The sequence below is a fragment of the Passer domesticus genome, chromosome 17, assembly GCF_036417665.1.
Source record: "Passer domesticus isolate bPasDom1 chromosome 17, bPasDom1.hap1, whole genome shotgun sequence".
NCBI lineage: Eukaryota > Metazoa > Chordata > Aves > Passeriformes > Passeridae > Passer > Passer domesticus.
This window is the reverse complement of record NC_087490.1, coordinates 10684322-10703618: the sequence shown is the minus strand read 5'-3', so window position 1 is coordinate 10703618 and position 19297 is coordinate 10684322. Positions and strand designations below refer to the sequence as shown.

General features: G+C 46.2%; 3 protein-coding genes across 16 annotated transcripts in view; 2 read left to right on the top strand and 1 right to left on the bottom strand.

The window, feature by feature from the left end:
- The window catches only part of KNTC1 (kinetochore associated 1), a 31291-nt gene extending 24548 nt beyond the window's left edge, over positions 1-6743 (top strand). For both annotated transcript variants that reach the window (XM_064393085.1, XM_064393086.1), the window contains exons 53-64: positions 255-333; positions 859-977; positions 1094-1229; positions 1502-1597; positions 2248-2304; positions 2631-2685; positions 2763-2826; positions 3336-3465; positions 4330-4419; positions 4955-5100; positions 5867-5957; positions 6190-6743. In XM_064393085.1, coding sequence (XP_064249155.1) covers positions 255-333; positions 859-977; positions 1094-1229; positions 1502-1597; positions 2248-2304; positions 2631-2685; positions 2763-2826; positions 3336-3465; positions 4330-4419; positions 4955-5100; positions 5867-5957; positions 6190-6237 — 1111 coding nt within the window. In that variant the 3' untranslated portion in view covers positions 6238-6743. The remainder of the gene's footprint in view (positions 1-254; positions 334-858; positions 978-1093; positions 1230-1501; positions 1598-2247; positions 2305-2630; positions 2686-2762; positions 2827-3335; positions 3466-4329; positions 4420-4954; positions 5101-5866; positions 5958-6189) is intronic.
- An 866-nt stretch (positions 6744-7609) lies between these two features.
- VPS29 (VPS29 retromer complex component) lies at positions 7610-11016 on the bottom strand. Its single transcript, XM_064393112.1, has 4 exons — positions 10885-11016; positions 8654-8845; positions 8262-8497; positions 7610-7962 (listed from the first exon to the last, which is right to left on the bottom strand). Exons 1-4 carry the CDS (start codon positions 10885-10887, stop codon positions 7845-7847), a joined length of 549 nt encoding a protein of 182 aa, XP_064249182.1. The 5' UTR covers positions 10888-11016; the 3' UTR covers positions 7610-7844.
- A 465-nt stretch (positions 11017-11481) lies between these two features.
- RAD9B (RAD9 checkpoint clamp component B) lies at positions 11482-19166 on the top strand. Of its 13 annotated transcripts, none has more exons than XM_064393094.1 (11): positions 11482-11620; positions 12685-12755; positions 13552-13701; positions 13910-14024; positions 14610-14709; positions 14811-14917; positions 16656-16762; positions 17194-17258; positions 17721-17843; positions 18132-18384; positions 18652-19166. In XM_064393094.1, exons 1-11 carry the CDS (start codon positions 11497-11499, stop codon positions 18781-18783), a joined length of 1347 nt encoding a protein of 448 aa, XP_064249164.1. In that variant the 5' UTR covers positions 11482-11496; the 3' UTR covers positions 18784-19166. The 13 variants fall into 13 exon arrangements, with proteins under 13 accessions (XP_064249164.1, XP_064249162.1, XP_064249168.1 ...); XM_064393105.1 differs by lacking the exon at positions 11482-11620 and adding exons at positions 11791-11830; positions 12840-13308 and having other exon boundaries at positions 18132-19166; XM_064393103.1 differs by lacking the exon at positions 11482-11620 and adding exons at positions 11795-11830; positions 12840-13308 and having other exon boundaries at positions 12666-12755; positions 18132-19166.
- The last annotated feature ends 131 nt before the right edge of the window (positions 19167-19297 follow it).

Below are 19297 nucleotides of genomic sequence, written 5' to 3'. Positions count from 1 at the left end.
GATTCAGAGCTCATTGTTCTTATTTTTCCTTTCTGCTGACATCACTTTTGAATCATCCAATATTTATTTATACCACAAAACCCCACTGACAGTAACTTACATCTGTAAGTTTTTAAGAGTAGCTTTTTGGAGGTTTTCCCCTCCTTTTTCATATCCTTGCTCTCTTTTTGACAGTGAAATATTCACATTTAAGTGCCAGTTGATGTTGTACTTCAGTAGCTGCACCTGCATTAAAAACAATCCCATTTTTGCAGGGTTATTTACCTACTTCAGTCTCGCCCTATGGATTACAGTTCAAGAATGCTTTTTGCAATTACAACATCTGCCACATCTGTGAGTTGCTAGATTCTTGTTTTAGCTTTTTGTCTCTTATTAAAATCAAATGCTTTAGTGCAAGAGCTTCAACTTTTGGCCTTCACACCTGTGTTGTGGATGGTTTGATTTGTATGAGCTGTGTTTTTCTCCCCTCACCAACCTCTGGGTTAAAACTGTGATTTTCATTGAATTTTGCTATTAAGTCTCAAGAGCAGCCCTTGAACTCTGGGTTTTCTGAACCTATTGCTGATATTATCTGAAACAGCTTCATGAAACATTTGCCAGAGTGTGCCCTAAGCTGGTGTAAGGCATTGGCTCACTCTGCCTGGAATGAAAGCAGAGTGCTAAAATTGTTTCAGCAGAGCCTTAACCTCCAGTTGTCCCACACCTAATTACATTTGTGCTACTTTATATCACAAATATTTTCCTTGCCTGCATCAACAGTGTGAAATCTAGAAAACTGCAGTGTTTTATCCACCTGGGATGATGCTTTCTAGCTGTTCAGGCTGCAGTTGTGACTTTGGGACTGTGTTTCCCCCTCAGCCCTTTGGTGACACCCAGCTGACGTTTGCTCACAGGACCAGAGCCTTCAGGTGTTTGCTCTACCTGGCTGACACCACCACTGTGGAATCACTCTTCAAGAAACCCATCGAGAAAGTCAAGTAAGAGGAAATTTTTACATATTAAAGGGCATTTTTCAGTGTTATCCTGAGCTTGGATACATGGATTAAAACATAAACATCACTTAACTCCTGCTTTGGGGGGGTTATTTTCACAGGTATTTTCTGAAGTGCTGCATTTATCTGGCAGAGTTTGAGATCTTGAATATTCCATACACTTGTGAATCATTCCACAAGAGCCCTAAGGAAGGCATGATTAAAGGGCTATGGAAGAACCACAGCCATGAGCCCAGGGTAGGGTTTTTAAATCCTTTGTAAATTTTGTTACACACTGTGTGAATTTACACCTCTGCAAAGCACAGGCTTTTCTAAACATTTTTCTTCAATGTACTCTGGAAATGACAGATAACAGCTTTACCCTTTCTACAGTTAGAAAATAAAATACCACATTTAGATGGTTTAGGTTTTGTTCCTCCCATGTGTGCAATAATTTTGGAAGTGGCTTGGAAAGGTTTGAAGATGATGAATTTCTGTTAAAATGCACCATGTCCTTGGCTCCCCTTCAGGCTGTGAGGCTGGTGGCAGAGCTGAGTCTAGAATACCAAGTCTATGATCCCCAGCTCTGGAATGGCCTCCTACAGAAACTCCTGGGCTTCAATATGGTAAGGAATTTTTTAAGGATAAAACTCTGCAGCAAGGGGAGAAAAAGGTTGGGTTTATCCAGAGATTTGTGAAGAACAGGATAGATACAGAAACTATAAACCATGGTTACTCTGAGCTCTGAGATTCTGAGCTGGTGAAGATTTGAGGAATTTGATTTTTGATCTTAAATTGTTATACTTTGATTTTTTTAAAAGCCTTTCAGAATAAATCCTATGGTAATAAATTGAAATTTTTCTTCATCTTACTATCAATTTATAACATAATAGGCACATTCTTGTGTGCAAATGTATACAAACTGTGCATACATGTGTTTCCATGTGTGTACATGTATACATGAGCCCTAAAATGTATTTATGATGGTGGAAATCCTGATTGTTGCCATTCAGAACCCTAATTGCCTGTGCCTTCAAACATTGTGTACAGTTGCTGCAGCCTGAGGAGGTAACAGATGTACCTGGCACTGTGGTTGATAATTTAATTTACAAAGCAAATTTCCATAGGTGTCAAAGGAACACAGGTACCTTGAGAAACTCTGTGTTTTCATCCTGCAGACAAAGCAAGCTAAATTTGGCAATTATGTACAGTTTTCTGTATATTATTGTCAAATCTTCAGAAACACCAAAGGACTTGATTTTTTTCTTTCTTCCAGACTCAGTATCTGAGAAGAGTTCTGGTTGCAATTACTGGGATTCCTTCATTATGGGAGGTAAGCAAATATTGTGTGGCTCCTCATCTTTTTCTTCACTTAACAGGAATTTGGAGTGTTTGTGTGTCAGCCATGAAAAGATTCTTTTTGAATTGCTGTTATTTCTATGACAGTGCAGTATATCAGTAAACACTGGACAGAATCAATCAGAATATTCCTAAATCTTAGACTCTGAGCTAAGGAAAGCAACACGAGGGAATAATTCAGGATAATTAAACAGGAATATTGACAGGCTTCCTCCAGGTGCAGTGGGGTGTCTGTGTTTATAACACATTTGGTTACACCTGCTTTTGGCTGGAACTTGAAAAAAATCTTTGTTCCCTCAGATTTCCAGCTTCAGCCGAGCCTGGCGCAGCGTGGTCCTGTCCCCCTTCCTCACAGGTAGGGCTGTGCCCCCTGCCCTGCCCTGGAGTAACTGGGTTGTAGATTTACTACACCTTGTTCCCTTTCTTTCTCAGCCTCGTGTCCACCGAGTCCCAGGCAGCTGCAGGAGTGCAGGGAGTGCTTTGTGCTCCTGCTCAGGTGAGTTCCCAGCCCTGCTCTGAACATTCTGGGCATGAGCCAGAGCTGCACTGCCTCTGCAGTGTTAAAAGCACTTTGTTTCCTTCTTTCAGTCACCACAATGCTCTGACTTGCTGTAAGGACCCACCAGAGCTCAGAGAGCCTGACTTGAACCAAAGTTAGTTGGGAAATAGAGTAGGTTTGGGTTGGGAGGGACCCTAAAGGTTATCTGGAGGGGGATCCCCCACTACTGTGCAGACACATCTGTGCCAAAGCTCTGCTCTGGGCAGGTGACAACAACTGGCCCCAAAACAGGCTGTTTAGAGAAACTGGAGGTGTGATTTGGGGTTTTAGAAAATTCTCATGGCTTTGTATTCAGTGAAACCTCAATTTGCTTGGCCATTTCTGGAATTAATGTGAGGTAGAAATGTGTTGCCCTGACTTCCAAATCTCAGGGCAGTTTTGCTGACAGCACTGAGCCTCCAGTTAAACAAATCACAGCTGAGAACTTCCCTCCTGCTCTCCTGAAGGTGCCCTGTCCTGGCTGACCTGGATATTGTTGGAATTGCTAAACAATACACCCAGCTGGACCTCCCAGCTTTTGCCCTGGGCTGCCTCTTGGTCGCTCCTCACTCTGAGAAGAGAGAGCAGCAAATTCAGGTAAATCAGTTTTGTGTCCTGTCTCTGCAAGGGAAATGTCCTTGAGCATCTCCTGCTCACCAGGGCAGCTCAGAGGTGAATTCCAGTTAACTTCAACACATCCCTGCTGATAAATGCTCAACTTCTCCACCCTCAAAGGCTTCTAAAGGCATCATGTGAACACTTCCTCCTTTTTCTTTAAAACTTCAGTCATTCCCAGGAGCTTTGTCATCTGACTTTGCCTTTAGAGAATTTTAGGATGTTTTATGAGATCCCACCCATAAAGCACATGGGGAAAGAAAACCAGTAAAACCCCAGCCAGAGCACAGGGTAAGAAAAGCACTGAACCCTGCTTTGGAAGGGTGTTGAGCTGAAAGCTCCTGACTTCCAAGGAAGATGTTTGATATGCACCAGCTCTGACAGAAACCTTCTGCCTTAAAGCCTCACCATCCATGAACCTTGACATTTTCCCTGCTCCTCTCATTTGTTTCCATTAATTTCTGCTCTGCATTGTTCTTCCAGATGAAGCATTAGAGGTTGTTCCCATATTTGTCACCCATAAAGGCACCCTAAATTCTCTGACTTCCAGTCATTAAAGTTCCTCTCAGAAAGGTTTCCCCAAATCACAGCTGAAATGTAAGACACTCAGCCTGCTGGCAGTGAGTAAAAAATTCCTCTGACAGCTACAGCAAAACACCATTTCAGAGAGTTAAAAGCAACACTTTCACACTTTCAGTCCAAGCACACAGATCCTGGTTTGGTAATTCAGTATTTGCACCCAGAATTTCAAAAGATTTCTGAATAAATCAAGTATTTGTTCTGAAGGGAGTGTTCCTGCTTTAATCAATCACAGAATAATAATGTTTTGTAACTTATTTTCACAAGGGTTTGTTATCAACCTGTAAGAAAGAAACTGTGCTGCAACAATTGGATGAACACATGGACACTGGAGAACTGGTAGCATTTGCTTCCCAGGTAAATAAATCAAATTTACTTCACTTCCCTTTGACTTGGGGGCTTTTTTGATAGAAAAGTGTTCACAGAATCTTTCCTCTCTCCTCTGATCTTCTCCAGCCTTACCTGACTTTGAATGTTCAAAAAATGTAAAATACTTATAAAATGCATTTTTATTTATGCTGTGGAACTGAGAAACTTCTTGTGCATACCCAGTGCCACGTTCTGGGCTGTCCCTGTTTGGAGGGCAGCAGAACCCCCTCGTTTTTCCTAAATAAATATTTGAGGCTAAAAGGCCAAAGGGTTTAGGAAACTGCACTTTTGCCTTGCCTTGGCTGCCTCCCCGTGGACAAATTTAACTCACTTCCCTCTCTGAATCTGGCATCAGTTTTCATAAAATCTGCCATTTCACAGCACTTAAATAAAATGTAAAAAAACCCAAACCCTATTCTTAATAGAGTCCAATATGAAAACTATTGAGTTCTTTCCATTCAAAAGTAAAATCTCTTTTGTCTAAAATATTAACACTTCTCATTACTAACACTTAAATCTACAGATCAGCTCTTTGGTTTTGGACAGTATCATCAATGAGAAGCTCTATGAACAGTTCTGGAAAACCAAATATTATCCACTGTTAAAGCAACACCTGATAAACACCCACAGAATAAAAGAGCTGGTGGATTATTTTGCCAAAAAGAACTGGTAAGTTAATAAATGGTAAAAAACCAGGTAGCAATTGCAGGAATAAATCCCACCTGTATTTAATTTTCCTTTGTTTGAAGTCATGGAGGTTTTCTAATACTTAGTCTCAAAGGATTTTTAAATATTGCTAAGTTAATAAATTTCACCTCAGTAGGACAGAGTTTTACAGCCATTGAAGACCAAGTAACAGATTGTTAAGCCTGGACTAGCAGCAGATCAAATGCAGTTAAAACAGAAGCAACCAGAGTGAAATAATCAAAACCTTGCCCTTACCTTTAGGTGAATCCAGCTCAGGGGCATCACAGAGTCACAGCTTGAGCAATAAAAACATTCAGAAAAAAATAAATGAGCTTCCTGTACTGCAGACTTGGGAATTGGTGGTTTTGCCATGAATTTTCAAGAATTAGAGCCCTTCTTGTTCTCCACTTAAATGCCAAAAGGGGCTGGGTGGGGCCCCACTGCCCTGGGCACTCACAGCACCTGGGCTGCTCTCACACCTAGGCACACTCAGAGCCCAGCCTGGGCACTGCAGGGCACTGCTGCCCCTGAGCCACACTCAGACTGGCACAGGAACCAGGAAACATTTAAATCCTTTATTATTGATTTTATTAACAGCCCCAAGGAAAAGGCCAGGCTTGTTCTCTCTACAGGGCCCTCCTGACTTCAGCTAGGGAATCATACTTTGGTTTTTTACTTCTGTTGTCTCAATTGTTGGCTTTTTAGAGAGCTTCATTTGACAAAGTTGATCAACTTTTGCCTCTTACAGCCTTGATGATGCAACAGCCCTGATTCAAGAGTATCAAAAGAAATGTGGAAACCCTGCTCTGGCAGATGTCCCAGCATCTCATCTTCTGCAGGTAAAACAAACCTTCTCTGCACCTCAGGCACTATTTTCTCCTTTTTCTCTACAGACTTTCACCCAACTTCTTGTAAAAATACTTTTTAGCTGATCTGCTTTTGTAACATGTGTTGTGTATAATAAAATATCCCTTCATTAATTCAAATAGTTCATTTTACCTGAACCACATCTGTGTCCTGATCACATCCCATTTTCCTAAGCCCTATGAATGTTGTTCTTTGACCTTCCAGGTGTACCTGAATGGAGCAGAGGGGTCCTGTGTCCTGGAAGTGCCATAAATCAACTCAAGATTTCCCCTCTTCCCTCCTCCCTCTCCTGGCAGGAGGTTGGGCTGTGCATTCACAACTCTTGTACTGCTCAGGAGAACACCAGACCAAAACCCCAAAGCTTTTACCAGGAGCACCCACAACCTCTCCAGCTTTTCCAGCTGTTCTAGGCTGCTTCTCCTCCATTCTCCACCCCCACAAATCCAGTTCAGGCTCACAGCAGAATTTCCTGTTTGGAGCCATCAGTTCATACTCAGCACTTTAACTTTTGGGAAGGAGTAAAGTTTATTTCCTTTCCTTCTGTATTTCCTCACGTTCAGGCCTGCTGTCAGGGGCACTCTGAGATGTCATCCACAGCAACAGAACCTTGTCACCACTGGGACAGACTTTGATGAAACTGCAGGGGCTGTGGTTCATGTAAAATACTTTGTAGACAAATTTTAAGTGTAACTTTACACGCTTATGTATCAATTTTGGCCTTACAGTGTAAATTAAAAATAAATAAACTTATGCATCCATTTTGGCCCCTTACAATAGTCTATAAACCTCTCAATTATGAGTTTGTCAATAAATGGATGTTCCAGTCAATGGAATTCCCTGAATCACATGCCAAGGTTTTCTTTTCACCTTTGCTCTGACTGCATGAAGTGCAATGAGCCAGAGCTTCTTGAGACACCAGCCTGAAATGTCTTTTTGTCCAGGGCAAAGCAGGTTTATTTTGAATAGAAATGAGTCATTCAGTCAGCTCATGACACAGAAAGAAGGGTTCCAGCTGATGGAAGTGTCATAATCCAAAGGCCAAGGAAACTGCCCCCATCCTAAACATTCTGCTGGGGGAGGCAAAAGATAAAAATCTGTTTTGTTGGAAAGTTACAGCAGTTGTGAGAAAGGGGAGCTGTAAAATACATTCAGGTCCCTGGAGCTGTGGGAACAGAGGAGCCACAAGGAGCTGCTCCTTGAAAAACCCAGATTTATCTTCAGCAGCTTTAAGAGTCACATGGAGTTACAGCACTGAGAGCCTCTGTGCAAGGAGCACAAGAAATGGAGTGTCAGGTGTGAGCCACAACTAAAGGAAACCTCACTGGTTACAGATTGAGGAGATCATCATTCATGAAAGCACAGGGAGATTGGAAAGTGCTTTGATCAGAAAAAGACTCAAACTCTACAGTGAAATCACAAGGTAACTGTAACCCTTTCAGTCTATCAAGCCATTTTACTCCTTGAACTTAGCTGAGAATGTTAAATTGAGACAATTAAATATAAAGTGGATTCTGGAGCAAGCCCAGCCTGGTCCCAGAGCCCTGTCCAAGCATCCCTTGGCAGGGGAACACCAAAGCACCACAACTGCTGCATTCTTCCCCAACAGCACCTCTCCAAGCTCAGCTTTTCTATGAAGTGGAGTTTATTACAACATTAAGGAACAGTATTCAGACAGTTATCCTAATGAATATTTTACAAATCATACAGAGAAAAGCAAACACGAGGTTGTTTAAATTCATGACAAGAAGTTACATTGTTAAGCTGTTAGAGACAGTGCAGGGCTGTAAACGAGCAGTCAAGTTTTGGAACTTGCAGTTCAGAAGGAGATGGTAAAAATACCAGACAAGCAAAAACATTTTTTAGGATTTCTTGTACTCAATTCTTTCTACCTTCACATCATCTCCAATTAGTTGATAGACATATGTAACTACTGTAGAAGCCTGGATGTCCATCAGCACAAATGAGGGAATGATGTTGCTGGAAAAAGAGGAAAGAATTCATTATGATTGTGTGTCTGTAACCCCATTAGTGTTTTACCAATATTCAGAAATCACTTCAAGAAAAATGAGAATTAATTCTGTAAGTACAGCACATGAGATCTGGGGCTGTGAGCATTTAATCTTTCAGTCCAGGAGCTTGAGCAAGTACAGCTGTGTGAGTTACACAACTCTAACTATCCTCTCCCTGACATTTCAGTCAGAAATATTGACCCTCAGGAGTTTGCAGTTCAGTTTTGTACAAAAAGAACCCCAAAAATCCCCCCAATAGTCACTTACTTCTCTAAGGCATGGTAGGCTCCTGTAGCTGATCCTGGGTTGATATAGAATTTATTTTCATGTTCAAATGCCTCAAATTTGTGTGTGTGTCCTGAAATGAGGATGTCCACATCAAACTGCCTCTGGAGCAGTGCCAGGCTGGCCATGTCACCCCAGGGGATCACCTGATGCCCATGAATCAGCCCAATTTTGAACTGTCCAACAGTCACAACTTTCTGCTCAGGATAATTCAGGTTCTAAAAATAAAGAGAATAAACCAAACCCAGATTAGACAGATTTCTATTTAAACCCAACACCCACAAGGGCAGAGCTCAGGAACTCATTTCACCACTTGAACAAACTCCAAATGTAAACAAACCATTAAAAATACCCAAAAAAAACCCAGACACTACCTCATCAAAGTCCCCTCTGACAACGTGGACATCCCCAGCCAGGGTCTTGAGGTAGTCATAGGTGTCCTTGGTGCAGAGGTTCCCCGTGCACAGGATGTGCTGGATCTTGCCAGGCACCAGCAGCTTTTTGAACTTGGCAGGGAGGCTGTTGCAGCGATGGGGGATGTGGAGGTCACCCAGCACCAGCACCAACTGCAGGGAGCAGGGACAGGGGGGACAGAGAGGGGACACCAGGGTTAGGGCACAGCCAGCACTGCCACCTGCACCCACGAGGAGCAGTGCTGATGGATTTTGTCCCATGGGAGCGGGCCATGAGCAGAGGGGGCTCACAAACAGCTCTACACAGTTCTGGTTTGCTGCTGAAGGCCAGCACTGCAGTGGCTGCACTGTTAACACGTTCCTGTTGTGTTGCCTGAGGTATTTTACACAAATTTGGGAGCTGCCACAAACCACCCCACTGTTGTTTCTCTCTAACTCAAATCTTTTTCAAGCATAGGCCTGGCTAAACTGCAGCCACTTCTCTCAAAAACTCTTCATCCAAGTTTCTCTCCCCTTACTAAGAAAAAAAACCAAAATAATATTTTTAAAAAGCAGCAAATTTGCAATATGTGTTAATAGCTGACCAGAAAAGTGTTCAGAGTCCTCATGGTGAAAACCACTGAAAATCTGAACAAGGCTGAAAAATAACAACAAAATACAAACAGGGCACTGCAGAGAGGCCAGTCCAGGTCCCTGCACAGTGCTCCTGCCACCACTTCTGTGCATTTACAATTTCAGATGCCAGAATAAAAATGGGGCTTCAAAATTGAGGACTGAGATGATGCAAGGCCATGGCTTAAGAGCACAGGCTTGAAATCTGCAAATAAACAACAATGCAAGCAACACAGGGCAAATTAATTGTGCAAAAAGGGCATGAGAAGCTTTATAAAGCAGGGAATGTTATGGCACTGCTCTGGGAAAACCCTGGACCTGGGGACACTCAAAGAATGGCTCCAAATAAAGAGATTTTTATCTTCCACTTCATGTTAGTGGGGCAGCTCCTAAAATGACACCCTCAAATGTAAAGGTGAAGGACACAGCCCAGATTTATTTCTAGAAACAAATATAACTAGGCTAGGAAATTGTATTTTTAAAGATTTTTTCCCCTCATGGGATTTCAGGCCATGCAGTTACCTTCAGGCTAACAGTGCTCAAGAAGGCAGAGGAGCTTGGGCAGGATTTTTCATTGGTTTAGGGATTTTTTTTTAGATTAAGGACATCTCAGTGCCACCATCAAACCCATCTGGAGGCAGATGGTTGAAATTATTGGTAATACAATTGGCAATACAAAACCTTTTTAATTAATGAGTGACCAATTTAAAATGAAACCAGGAAGGGAACAAAAAAAAAAAAAGACATTTTTGATGGTGTTTGGAGAGTACCAAGTGGGTAGCAGTGATTTGGGTTAATAAGGGCAAGAGATGGATTGTCTCCCTGCTGCTGAGGGACTCCAGTGTGCAGTACCAGTTACGTGTTTGATGTTTAATAAAACGATCCTGCCCCCCACACACCCACCGAGGCAGCACAGAAATCCCCTGCTGACAGAACGCCAGCCCCACACTCCCCAGACCCACATCGCAGCTCCCATTCCTTCCAGCACAGCTCGGCAAGCTGCAGGAACCAAACCGAGCAGGGTTCAATCCCCGCACCTCTCCGGAGCTTAAAGCACTGGTGAAAAATAACAAAACACCTGGATTTTGGGAGTCATGTGAGCCACGTGGCAGGGAGGAACACGAGCGAGCCCGGCCCAGGGTGCTAGCGAGAGCCGAGGAGTGACTTACTCTGTGCCCGGCCTGGCGGGAAGGAAGGAGCCGATGGCAGGGGATGAGAGACAGGGCGGAACATGGCCAGTGTTAAACGAGAGGGAGCAACAGAAGAGAAAACACAGCCAAATGAACGGGCAAATCATAATTAACGAACCGTCGATGTTATGAAAGAAGCGTTAAATAATTAAAAAAAAAATAAAATTATTAATGCGATTACGATAAAATTAAATTATAAACGGAGCTGCTGCAGTCACGGCCCGGCCCTCACCGCCCTGGGGGCCTCGCCTCAGCTGGGGAGCGCCCTCCCGCCCGCTCTGCCGCAGCCCGGCGGGGTCGGGCGCGGCTGCTGAGGCCGTGCCGGGGGTCCCGGGGGGTCACAGGGGGTCCCGGGGGGTCCCGGGCGCTCCGCGGTCCCCCCGCTCTCACCATCGCGCCCGCTCCGCTCCGGCCCTCCCGACACCGCCCGGCGCCGCCCCCGCTACGGCGCCTGCGAAGGGACAACAGAGCGCCGAACGCGTCCGTGCCGCCTTCCGCCGGCTGGGTTTTTACGCAGTCGGGTTTTTACACAGGTGAAACGAGAGTTGTTCCCAAAACGAGCCGATAACGACCAGAGACAGAGAGACAGAGACAGAGAGACAAACACTGATTATTTATTTCAAAGTCTCGCAAGCCTGGGCGCTCCGTGGTCTCCCACAAACCAAGCGCCCCGACTATCAATTCTTTTTACTATTTATGCATTTTAGGAAACAAAAGAATTGGTGTTCATTGGCTACAAGCGACATAGTTCTCTTATTAATTAGTATTCTATCGGTAATGGTTCTCTTGCCTGCCATGCTAATTAGTGCCATGCTCAGCCCTTCTTTTCTTTTGGGTCGGGGCGTTTCCCGGCTCTGTCCCTGGGCTGGGGCTGCCGAGGGCAGCTCCGCTCTCTGCTCTGGGACAGGGACGGAGCCAGGGAGCGGCTGGAGCTGTGTCAGGGCGGTTAGGTTGGAGATCAGGGGAAGGTTCTCCCCAGAGGGTGCTGGGCAGGCTCAGGGGATGGGCACAGCCCTGAGGCTGCCACGGCTCCGGGAGAGGCTGGACAGAGCTCTGAGGAGCGCGCAGGGTGGGACTGTCGGGGTGTCTGTCCTTGCGCCAGGGGTTGGGCTGAAGATCCCCGCGGGTAACTCGGGACAACCCCTAATTCCACAGTTCCGTAATTCCACAATTCCATAATTCATTCCACAACCCCGGGGTTCCGCATCCGGGGCTCCGCGCGCTCCCCGCCCTCACGGCGTTTCCCGCCCTCACGGCCGTGAGGGGAGTGGGGGGGTGGCCGTGAGGGGAGAGGGGCCGGCCATGAAGTGCGTGATCGGGGGGCCGCAGCTCCGAGGTGCCCGGCCCGGGGAGCCCGGCACAGGCGGGGATCGGTGCGGGACACCGGGAGCACGGCATCCCGGCAGGGCCCGGGGCGGAACACGAGCGCCGGGAGCGGAGCGGGGCGGGGGATCCGCCTCTCCCTCACGGCGGGCGCTGTGCGCGGCTGGGGCTTGTTCGGCCGTGCGGGGTTTGGGGACAGCCGGGGCCTGGCTGCGGGCCCCCGGTGCACCTGCGGGGCACAGCTCCGCTCCTGGCTGCGGGCCCCCGGTGCACCTGCGGGGCACAGCTCCGCTCCTGGCTGCGGGCCCCCGGTGCACCTGCGGGGCACAGCTCCGCTCCTGGCTGCGGGCCCCCGGTGCACCTGCGGGGCACAGCTCCGCTCCTGGCTGCGGGCCCCCGGTGCACGGGCGGGGCACAGCTCCGCTCCTGGCTGCGGCATTCCGTGCCCAAAGCTGCCCCGCCGCTGCCAGAGGCAGATCCGCAGGCCTCTGCTGGGCCCGGCTGGGTCTCTCTTGATTCCATCTCCCCAGATGTCCCCTTCTTCCCAGGCTTTCCGTCTGCTAAATGTCATTCCTAGCCCCCGTGGTGGACAAAAGTCTGATTGATTTAATTTGTGGTAACTCCAGGTGCTGCAAAGGGACACGCGACATCTGAGGTGCCTCATGAGAGGCAGATTTCCAAAACATCGAGGGTTTGGATAATTAAAATATTAATTAAAAAGAAAAAGTGACAGTTTCCACCATCCCTTTTCTTTCAAATGTATGAGAAAATTATAATGTTTCCTCTTAGATTATTCTGGAGAAAGTGCAGTGCTACCTTTTTATTTTAATTTAGAATGCATATTGCAGTGTTTTCCTTCCCTGGCAGTGTTTGGAAGAGCAATACATGCCATAGCACGGATTAGTGATGAATTTTGGTTTGACCCCGTAGAAAAAGGTGTAAGTGAATTTTATTTCTTCTAATTTAAAATTCTCTATTATAAGCCAAATATTTATACTAGTGGATATTGTGTTTTTCTCCAGGTACCTTTCAGTCCATCCCATCACAGTTCTGTGATTGTAATTATGCAGATTCCATCATGGAAGATTTAATTCCTGCTCTGCCCTAAGATCCTTTGATTTTTGTGGTCCAGGATATCTGGATTAGTGCCACAGGGTGCAGTTCTGTTGTCACAGGTCACAAGGTTTGAGTTTTGTACCACACAGGAGCTGCCTCTGAAAACAACATGTTTTGTACTGTTGTGACTCAACAGGAAGAACACATCCATTAATGCCTCTGATTAATCAAGCACCATTTCCAGCAGAATTAGTGTTTTCTCCAGAGGTTTCTTAGGTAAAAGTGATCAGCTGTCCTTGGCTCACTGGGAGGATGGAAAATCACAAGTGGAGATATTTGGTTTTATACCTGAAGAACATTTGAGGTGTCTTTGCTCATCTGTATGGATCATGCCCCTCAAATGCCTCAAACACAAGCTGAGCTCTGGGTGTTTGGGTAACTCAATTATTTTTATTTTAAAAAATTAAAATCAAATAAAAAGACATATTTTAATTTAAAAAAAAAATTTGAGATGTAAATTTCCAGGCTTGCTGGTGGCACTGAAGCCCAGAGGTGTTTTTTTTTAAAAAGGCTCAAGTTTTGAGTTAATAAATATTTTACTTCTGTTCCCTCAGTGCTTGGATGCAGTGATGTTGGAGGCCTTTCCCAGCCCTAATGACTCTGTGCTTCCCTTTCCAGCTTGCCTTGAGATCAGTGAATTCCTCGAGGTCAGCGTATGCATGTGTGTTCTTCTCATCCATGTTCTTCCAGCAGTACTGCTGCACAGCTCTGCCCCAGCCCTGGCAGAAGGAGAAGCAGTTATCCCTGCCCTGTAAATTGATAATTAAGGTACAGTTGTTACACACAGCAGCAAATGAACCCCATTTGGGTTAAATGGTGAGGATCAGCCTGGGCTCTCCCAGTGTCCCCAGAGCAGGTTGGGGAAGCCTCAAGAGCAGCAGCTTGGGATAAACCAGGGCACAAACCCAGGGAAATTATATTTATTGCAAAGCTGCTCAGGGATCAACCTCTGCACCGATTTATTTTTTTTTTCCAGTCAGTTCTCCCTGTGTTTAGATGTGTAAATGTGCTGGAAAGGAATGTAGAGAAATGCAGCATCTCCAGGAGCCCCAGTGAGCAGCACATCACCTTCCAGCTGCTCTGCAGGCACGGTAAGCTCAGGGCAGTGAGAACCTCAGCAATTAATGCCATTGGCAACACAGGCCTGTCATCCCCAGCCCAGCAGCTCTGGGAATCAGCATCAGCCTTTGCAAAACTCCTAAAGCAACACCATCTCCCCCCCAGAGCTGTGCTGTGCTGCAGGCAGTGGTTGGTGGTGTCAGTAATCCAGCTGGGGTTACTGGTTTGGGGTCATACATTGAATGAGGTCTGCAGGCAGCCGAGCTCCCCTGGCACCCCACACCCAGAAGGGCAGAGATCTGGGGGTTTGTGCTCTGCTTTCCCCTCCCATTTGTATTCTTTTACCAGTTAAGTACTGGGGCTGTTTCCCACCCTGCATTTGTTGGTTTATTTCTTGTGGGTCCTTAAAAAAACTCAGATGCTGTCCAGGCACAGCTGATGGGATGGAGGGAGTCTAGGATGGCAGGTGGATTCCTCTTCCTCTTTGTGGTGACTTATTTCCATATAGCTGCACTAAGTCACTTGGTTACTCCCTCTATTGAACAATTAATATTAAAAAAAAACCCACTTAAAATTACAGCCAAGCACTGATTTCTGTTAATTTCCTTCATCCTCAGGTGTTGTAAAAACCTATAACCTGACATTTCAGGAGTGTGATCCCTTGCAGGCTGTTTTTGCAAAGCACATGTGTCCAAACATTCTTAAAGTCCACTCCAGGTAACAAACACAGAAATTTTTTTTCGAGTTTTACTTTCTAATGTAATAAATGCTAAATAGCCATAGATAGAAATATTTTAGTGTTGAATGACATTTTCTAGGCTGCTGGCTGATGTGATGATCCACTTCCCAACCAGCCAGGAAGAAATAACCTTGTCAGTAACTCCAATGAAAGTTTGTTTCAAGAGTTACACTGAGGAAGACACTGGTAAGGAAATTCAAAATGTGAACCAATACTTGGGCTTTTAACTTTTTTTTTTTTTTATGTGAACTCCAGGAATAATAACTGTCACGACATAAATGTGGGATGAATTTTATGGCTGAATGACATTTTTAACAGAACATTATAGAGAGAGATTTTAAGTCGTGCTGCCACCCTCTGGTTTTAATAAATTAAATAAATTTAAATAAATTGAAACATCTTCCTGGTGTCAGTGGCAGATCTCAGACTGAGCAGCCAATTGAAATAAATTATGCCACTTGCTGTAGGCTTTGAAAGAGGTAATTACTGTGCTGCAAGAGCAGCAGCCTGGCAACTGCCAGGAAAAAGGGGATAATTTCATGTTTTAAAAAGAACTATTTAAATCTGAATACCACAATTATAGAATTGATATCATTAGAGAGTATATTTCAGTCTGAGGACAGCACGGAGTGTCAGCAAGCCCTGCACTGCTCTGCCATGGTCACATCTCCAGGAGGTGGAGAACCAGCTGAGATTCTTGGGATGTGACTCCAGTTTGGAAGATGGAATTGTGGTTTTGAAGTAGAGGTTCTTGTGTATCCTGTAATAAAGAGATGCTTTTCATACTTGTTGTGACCAAAGCTGAGGAGAATGACCTGGGAAAAGCCCAGAGCTGGGAACTGGGCTGGGAACAGGCTAAGAGAAGGACCAAGGGGCAGAAACTGGCTGGAGTGAAACAGGGCAGAAATTACTGAGAATAAAGAGACTGCATTTTGAATGGCACATTTGGTGACTTTAGAAACATTCGCTTACCAGGGCTGTTGTAAGAAAGAAAGTGAAAAAACGGTAAATTGTAAAGAGAGAGCAAGAGCCCAGTGAGGGAAGGGACGGGGCAGTGAGGAGCTGTGCCCGCCGTGAATCTCCCTGCCTGCAGTGGCCTGAGGGTTCCACAGCAATCCAACCCCCTGCCCACCCCTCGTGCCTCAGCCACAGCTGCAGGCTGTGACAAACCGCCCCTGCCACAGCCACGAGGAGCTTCTTGCAAAGCCTGTTCAACTCTGGGAGATAAAACAGAGAGCAGGGACAGGGAAGAGAGGGAATAGCCCGGAGCACTTCCTTGGCAGCCCGGCCTTGCCCGGGAGCAGCTCGAGCTGCTGTGGAATTTCTCTGAGCTCTCCAGGACTGTCACACGCCAGGAAAGCTCCCTCTCACCTTCTCACACACCCATCGACAGCCACGAGGAGCCTCGTGGTAACAAAAACTGAATACCTGCAAGTGATCAGCCAATTTCCTGCTGCCACTTTCCTGTGGCAGGAAAAGATTGCAATTTAAAACAAAGAGCCTCTGTCCACCTCCATTGTGCTCTGCTGATTGTCAGTAATTTTGATTAATCTCTTCAAGTCACGCTGCATTTTGGGCTTCCCATCCATGCAACAATAGGCAGCTGGGAATATTATCTGTGATGGATGCCTGTGGAAGGAGCAGATCTGCAAGAACAGCAGCAGGGGTTAGGTTAGCTCACACTGCAGAACGTGGAACAGGTTCTGTTAAAATCCATTCAAATCTACACATGTACTGCAAATAAACTGAGGATTGTACTTAATTCTAATATGTATATAAGCTAAACATTTATTACTGTTAACCACTATAAAACCACAATTATTTGTTCAAACAATGCTTATGTAAAAACCTCAGGGTTACAATCACAGTGTTGAGTTCAAACTTCACTGCAGTGAGTCCCTGCCTTTGTTGTTATCTCAAACAGACTTTTCAAGGACAATGCTTACTGAGATACAGCTCAGTCCAGAGGAATTTGACTACTTTCAAGTTGGAGTAGATTCTGAAGTGACATTTTGCCTTAAAGAACTGAGGGTAAAGTAAGAATTTGTCTGGGAAGAAAACCCATTTCTCATTAATTTGCCTGACTGGACCAGGACAAGACAGGATGGTCCCTGTGCAGTGGCCCTGGGCTGTGCCCCACCAGCCCTCCTGACTGCAGCAGGGTTTCACCTGAGTGAGGATTGGCTTTAAACCCCAGGATCATTTGGAAGGCAAACAAAACACTTCTGAAAGAGAGGAGAGGTTTCTGTGCTGGGCAGACAGAGCACAGCTGCCCCAGGGAAGGCATCGTGACCAGGGAAGTTCTCCATGCAGAACCTCCTCTGGAAGGCTCTGGCAGGGCAGGACAGAAACCATTCTTAGAAGCAGCAGTTTTCCCTCTTTTTGCCAGTAAGGAGCAGCTGGGATAAGCTCACATTCCAGTGTCATTGTGGTCTAACGAGCACTCACGCCTCCCCCTGCAGGGCCTGCTGGCGTTCTCCGAAGCCACCAGCGCTCCCGTGTCCATCCACTTCGACAGATGTGGGAGGTACGAGTGGCAGCTGCCCTGGTGGGGCTGCAGGCCCCCTGAACACTGACCTGCAGCTCCTCATTCAAAGCCAAGGCCATTTCCAGCCTGCACTCCAGAGTCTGTAATTCCAGACAAACACTGAACCCAGGCGTGGGCATTGCCAAGGCAGCTGCTGACTGATGAGCTCCTGTGTATAAATTACCTGGACACCTGAGGCTCTCAGTCCCCTGCAGGCAATGATTTATTTATTTAGCACTTAAAGAAACAACACATTCACTGAATAAATATAATTGTAATAATTACATATTTAATGCTATCATTTGACTCTGACACTGCATAGCATTTGCTGATTGGAGCAGTGAGATCTGTAACAGGAGCCCCTCTCTCATTCCTCAGCAGCAAATACAGATTTCCAGCTTTTCAGAGGAGGTGCTTTTTAATTCCATAGGTGGAATCACAGGTCTCAATTCTTGTGTTTAGACCCATTGCATTCAGCATTGAGGAGCTGCTGCTGGAGGCCAGCTTTATCCTGGCTACCTTGTGTGAGGCTGAGGAGGAGGCAGCTCCCCCAGAGCCTGCCTGCTGCCCACGGCCCTGGGACAGGTAACGGGGGCTGAGGGGGCACGTGGCCTTGAGAGGGTGAAAACCTCAGGTTTTTCACAGGAAAACTGAACTGCAGGGTTCAGGAACATCTCAGCAGCACAAAGCAATAAGGGGGTACAGAGAGAACGCTCTGTACAAGCTGCTGCTTTCTCCACGGGGTGTGGGTGCAGCAGGAGGGAAGCTGCTGAGAATTTCCTCTCAAGCTGTAATCTTTTCACAAACAGAAACTAAGCATATTCCAATGAAACACAAAGCCAGCTCTGACCTGCCCTACTCTGTCCCATCCAGCTCAAGGACTGGCATGGATAAATGTGACCAGACCTCCATGGATGCAGCCAGCAACACAGGCACAGCTGCTTCCAGAAAGCCACAGCAGAAGGGAAGCACTCCGAGCACGGACCCTGCAACACCCCCAAGTGGTCTGGCAAAACAAGAGGTAAAAAATATTCCCAGAGGCTCAGAGAGGGACGTGCCAGGCAGAGCAGGAGCAGCCACGGCCCAGGCAGCAGCAGGAGAGGCCACAGAGGCTCCTTATGCCAAGGTGAGGGAACTGCCCACGGTGCCAGCAGTGGAACCCCAGAGCTGCTGTTGGGCTGAGCACCCCACATGCACTTGGGGGTTTCAGTGGGATCAGCTGGCACAGCTGGAAAACCCCAGCACTGCTGGGAACACTCCTGGGGGCAGGTGGGTTTCACTGGGAAATGCTGCTGGCTGAGAAAGATCTTACAGTGGCAAAAGCTTCACAAATAATTAATGCTCAAATTCTGTATCACAGAATTCTTACCTGGACAAATATTGCATTTTCCAGTTCCACTCCTTATTCTTTGGAGCTGTCTCTTACAAGGAGAAGGAGGCCATTGGTGACACCTTCCAGAGCTTGGTGACAGCCAGTGACACTGAGGAGGAGCTGGGTGCCTTGCAGAGCTCCCCAGTTCTGTAGTGCAGGCCTTGGGCTCCAAGGACAGACAGTGGGGAGTGCCCAGCAGGGCAGGGCAGGCCCAGCCTTTGTCACTGGTGCTGTGACCCAGCAGCACAGAACGTTCTGGAACTGTCAGTGCTCTTGCAATGGCACAAATTGAGGTCACCATTGACTCCGTTGAGGTTTGTGTGCTCTGCAGGAGCTGCTGGGGGTTCTGCTCTCAGAACACTCACTGGAGAGAGGCTCAGTTTCAGTTCAAACTCTGTTACCACATCAGGCAAATGAAGCCACTGTTCTGGTTAAGGGAGAACTCAGGTTTTTACAGGTTCTCTGGAACCAGCCTTTAACTGAAAAACCAAAGTTGTCACAGGACTGCATTTAAAAAAATAAAGGTTTGAGTTTCAGACTTTGCATTATTCTTTTCCTTCCCCCAGTCTCTCCCCCCACACCTCAGGGGCAGTGCAGTATTTCCCAAGTCACACTGGAACACAACACTGAAGTTCCCAGTCAATTAAAGGATTACCTGTCTGCCAGA

Excerpts from the sequence above, each read along its gene's own strand:
- RAD9B (XM_064393092.1), top strand. The coding sequence starts at position 11,497 with ATGGGCACAGCCCTGAGGCTGCCACGGCTCCGGGAGAGGCTGGACAGA. Across the intron at positions 13,702-13,909 it reads CCTGTAAATTGATAATTAAG|TCAGTTCTCCCTGTGTTTAG; the intron begins GTACAGTTGTTA and ends TTTTTTTTCCAG. Across the intron at positions 16,763-17,193 it reads TTTGCCTTAAAGAACTGAGG|GGCCTGCTGGCGTTCTCCGA; the intron begins GTAAAGTAAGAA and ends CTCCCCCTGCAG.
- VPS29 (XM_064393112.1), bottom strand. Across the intron at positions 8,498-8,653 it reads TCAGAGGGGACTTTGATGAG|AACCTGAATTATCCTGAGCA; the intron begins GTAGTGTCTGGG and ends CTTTATTTTTAG. Across the intron at positions 7,963-8,261 it reads GCCTACCATGCCTTAGAGAA|CAACATCATTCCCTCATTTG; the intron begins GTAAGTGACTAT and ends CTCTTTTTCCAG.